The sequence below is a fragment of the Oreochromis aureus genome, linkage group 2, assembly GCF_013358895.1.
Source record: "Oreochromis aureus strain Israel breed Guangdong linkage group 2, ZZ_aureus, whole genome shotgun sequence".
Lineage (NCBI taxonomy): Eukaryota > Metazoa > Chordata > Actinopteri > Cichliformes > Cichlidae > Oreochromis > Oreochromis aureus.
In genome coordinates this window covers 34,462,992-34,467,434 of record NC_052943.1, presented here as the reverse complement: position 1 = coordinate 34,467,434, position 4,443 = coordinate 34,462,992, and the positions used below count along the sequence as shown (strand labels likewise).

Here is a 4,443-nt window from a genome sequence, read left to right as displayed (position 1 = left end):
TAATGACCTTGTAGTACCATATCACCCTATTAGAGCACTTCGCTCTCACACTGCAGGCCTACTTGTTGTTCCTAGAGTATTTAAAAGTAGAATGGGAGGCAGAGCCTTCAGTTTTCAGGCCCCTCTTCTGTGGAACCAGCTTCCAGTTTGGATTCAGGAGACAGACACTATCTCTACTTTCAAGATTAGGCTTCAAACTTTCCTTTTTGCTAAAGCATATAGTTAGGGCTGGACCAGGTGACCCTGAATCCTCCCTTAGTTATGCTGCAATAGACGTAGGCTGCCGGGGATTCCCATGATGCATTGGGTGTTTCTTCTTCTCTCACCTCTTTCTTTTGTACAGCTGACTCACATCAGCAATTAAAGGTATTTGAGCCCAGAGAAAGGTGAGCTCTGGTGCCAGAGTGCCATATGAGCGGTTGCAGCTAGTGAGCCGTATTTTGTGATTGCTTGCTCCTGCTCGGTGGAGAGGAGTGTTTGGTCACTAAAATCTTCTTTACTTTTCAGTTTACTGACCGACGCATGAGTTTTGTTTTGTTTCTTTAAATGGTGGTGGCGGCTTGTCCGTCTTTTTTAGTTGAGTTATTAACAGGGACTTTAATAAAACTCTTTAATTTAACCATTTTGCCTCTGTCTCCTTTTTCTGACCCAGACACATTTTGTTACTTCCCCCACATCGCCTGGACCCCTTTCAGGGGAACGTAACACAAGAGAAAGCACCATGGCACTCATATCAGTGTTATTAAACATTGATTGTTATAGTAATGTACTCTACATGTTTCAGGGGAACTGACTGACAAATACTGTCAAAGAAACATGAGTCACAAAAATGATGAAAAAAAGCCATTTTTATTTAACTTCCATGCAAATTTGTTTACAAAGAACAATTTGTGATAAAGTAGATAAAATGAGAAACATGCAAAATATTGTTTCACTCTCTTAAGCACATGCAGGCAGTCTAAATCATCAAGCACTCAGAGTACAATAAATATTCAGTACAATCAAAAATGGTCTCATTTAATGTTCTGCTGATTTTTTTCTTCACGTAAACATCCTCATTTTGTCATTTTAGCCAGTTGTCTCGTCTGTATGTTCAGCCTGACATGTCTCCCTTATGTCTGATTTGTTCCTCCTGTGTTTCCCAGCAGCCTCCACTTCCCTGATCATCCTGTTGTGTATATATTGTGTGAGTTTCCCTTTGTCCTTTGTCCTGGTTCGGCTGTTCACCCCACTCAGGTTTCTGGTCTTGGATTCCGTGTCTTCGGTTTTCACGGTCCATGTCTCTAGTGTTCGCCTTTTGTTTGTATTTTTGTGCAGCAAAAAGTAAACACGCTATTTATGAAATCCTGTTCCATTTCCATTGCCTGTATTTGGGTCCACTCGGTCTCCACTTCACACGGTCTGCAGACGTGACATGACCGGAAGTCCCAGCCGGTTCTTCAGAGTCATATTACCAAAGAAAGCAATGACACAAAAGAAAACCACAGATTCAATAAAAATTCTGTAAAACAAAAACATTTCAGATGAGACTTTAAAAGTTCTCATTTTCTTTAAAAATTCTTCCAAAGTTTCTCATGTTCCTTCTGCCTTTTGTTGCTGTCATTCGCTACATCGATCACTACGGCCGTCTTCTCCTGTTTGTCTACCACCACTATGTCCGGTTGGTTAGCCACCACCATTTTGTCCGTCTGTATCTGGAAGTCCCACAGGATCTTAGCTCGGTCATTCTCCATCACCCTTGGGGGCGTCTCCCATTTTGACCTCGGGACTTCCAGGTTATACTCGGCACAGATGTTCCTGTATACTATGCCGGCCACTTGGTTATGGCGTTCCATGTATGCCTTGCCTGCTATCATCTTGCACCCTGCTGTTATGTGCTGGATTGTCTCTGGGGCATCTTTACACAGCCTACACCTGGGGTCTTGCCTGGTGTGATAGACCCCAGCCTCTATGAATCTTGTGCTCAGAGCTTGTTCTTGTGCTGCCATGATTAGTGCCTCTGTGCTGTCTTTCAGTCCAGCTTTGTCCAGCCACTGGTAGGATTTCTGGATATCAGCCACCTCCTCTATCTGCCGGTGGTACATACCGTGCAGGGGCCTGTCCTTCCATGATGGTTCCTCACCTTTCTTGGGTTTCTGCTGCCTGAGGTATTCACTGAGCACGCGGGCAGTTGAGGCCATCTTCCTGATCTATTCATGGATGTTCATTGCCTCATCCTGGACTGTGGTGCTGACACTCACCAGTCCCCGGCCTCCTTCCTTCCGCTTAGCGTACAGCCTCAGGGTGCTGGACTTCGGGTGAAACCCTCCATGCATGGTCAGGAGCTTCCTCGTCTTGATGTCAGTGGCTTCTATCTCCTCCTTTGGCCAGCCTATTACCCCAGCAGGGTACCTGATCACGGGCAGGGCGTAGGTGTTGATGGCCTGGATCTTGTTCTTACCGTTCAGCTGACTCCTCAGGACTTGCCTGACCCTCTGCAGGTACTTGGTGGTTGCAGTTTTCCTAGCGGCCTCTTCATGGTTCCCATTCGCCTGTGGGATGCCCAGGTACTTGTAACTGTCCTCTATGTCTGCAATGTTGCCTTCTGGTAGTTCGATACCCTCAGTTCTGACTACCTCACTCTTAGCATACAGCGTAATGTCATCCATGAACAGGAGGTCACTGCTGACAACTGTGTAGTCGGTATCCGTAGCAAGTCTAGTTTATGATCTCAAAGAGATATAAAACCTAGGAATTACAAATAATTACAAATAAATAGCCAGTGTTGGGAAGGTTACTTTTAAAATGTATTCCACTACAGAATACTGAATACATGCCCTAAAATGTCATCCATGAACAGGAGGTCTGAATACTGCTTAATGACAATCATGTGTTTAGTCATGAATGTCCTATTGCTGTGATTTATTACTGTTACTGAAGTCTAGTATGAAACGTTTAAAGGGATCTCAAAGAGATATAAAACTTTACTGGGAATTGCGGAGACAAATAATTACAAATAAATTTTTTCCGGATAAACAAAGACAGGAGTTGAGAGAAAGGCAAAGTGGATTGTGCAGTGGGTATTATGATGGTGACTTCCAGCTGCTATTGTCTTGAAGGTGGACTTTTCCAGTGATCTCCGCCACATGGCCCCATTGAGTTCCTGATAAAGGCTCATCAGGGTCTTTAGAGTTGTAGCAGGTGCTAGGCATTCCAGGATCCAGGTGTGGGGCAACACGTCAGAGAGCGCCTTGTGTAACCATCAATCCAGGCAGTGAACAACAGGTTGGTCAAACAAACCCAAACAATCCTGACCCGCGACAATATTAGTATTCCATTTATTTCAACAAAGTAACTGGATCGTATTCCATTTATTTCAACCTGTTCTGAACTGTATTGTGCTATTTTTTAAACGTAACTGTAACGAGCTGACCATGCTGAATGCGCTGTACAATATATATATGTAAATAGCATATATAAGGACAGGATAGAAAGTACAAAGTGGATTGTGCCTTGTGGCCTCCAGTGATCTCCGCCACATCCCCATTGAGTTCCTGATAAAGGTGTCTTGCAGGTCTAGGCATTCCAGGATCCAAGTCAAATCAATCCAGGCAGTGCACAGGTTGGTCAAAGATGATTCTTAACGCGTTAACGAGCTGACCATTTATATATGTATATATAAGGACCAGAGAGCAATTCCTTGTTTGTGTGCACAAACAAATAAAGATGATTCTGAGTTTTCTGATTCAGTTAAGAAGTTAAGAAATGAGCACCTGTTAATGATGACCCCTGTGTAGGTCTGTTCAGAGGTCTACCAGGCACTGCAGGTTAAACTCAAGACTTGCTGAAGGAATTAAATCAAGAATCAGTAATCCTGTCACTGCCTGCTTTTGTATCCAGCCTAACTGTGGGAAGTACGAAGGAGGAATCTGCACCAAGGAGTATGCTCCAGTATGCGGCAGTGATGGAAAAACCTATGACACCGAGTGTCTTCTCTGCAAGAAGAACAGGCATGTAACATGTACACCCCCCACCCTGCTACATGTGCACACACACGCACACACGCACACACACACACACACACACTGAATCTATGTTTGTTTTTCTCTCCTACAGAGAAGAGAAGAATAATGTGAAGGTGGCGAAAAAGGGGCCGTGCACTTCCTAGATAGCTATGCTGCACGCATGAGTGTTAAATAGGGCCTATTGATTTCCTGTATTTGTGTTCTCAATAAAGTCACCTTCTGCAGCATATCTCTGGTCTAATAGTTTAACACAAAAACACCCTGACTATAGCACTGATCACAGACAGATTTAATTAAAAAGTAACAACAGTAAGTGGCTGAAACCTGTCCTGCAAAGCTGAGCTGCTTCTCATAACACTATTTATCATAGGTACGCAAAATGTGGTGTAGTCAATGATTTGCTCATGAGAAACAGTATTTTTGTATTAACAGTGTTAAT

At 43.6% G+C, this 4,443-nt stretch overlaps 1 protein-coding gene across 1 annotated transcript in view; it reads left to right on the top strand.

Moving 5' to 3' along the window:
- The window catches only part of LOC120443446 (serine protease inhibitor Kazal-type 2-like), a 7,055-nt gene extending 2,822 nt beyond the window's left edge, over positions 1–4,233 (top strand). Inside the window, exons 3-4 of the mRNA XM_039622167.1 lie at positions 3,880–3,989; positions 4,096–4,233. Coding sequence (XP_039478101.1) covers positions 3,880–3,989; positions 4,096–4,147 — 162 coding nt within the window. The 3' untranslated portion in view covers positions 4,148–4,233. The remainder of the gene's footprint in view (positions 1–3,879; positions 3,990–4,095) is intronic.
- Positions 4,234–4,443: the final 210 nt, after the last annotated feature.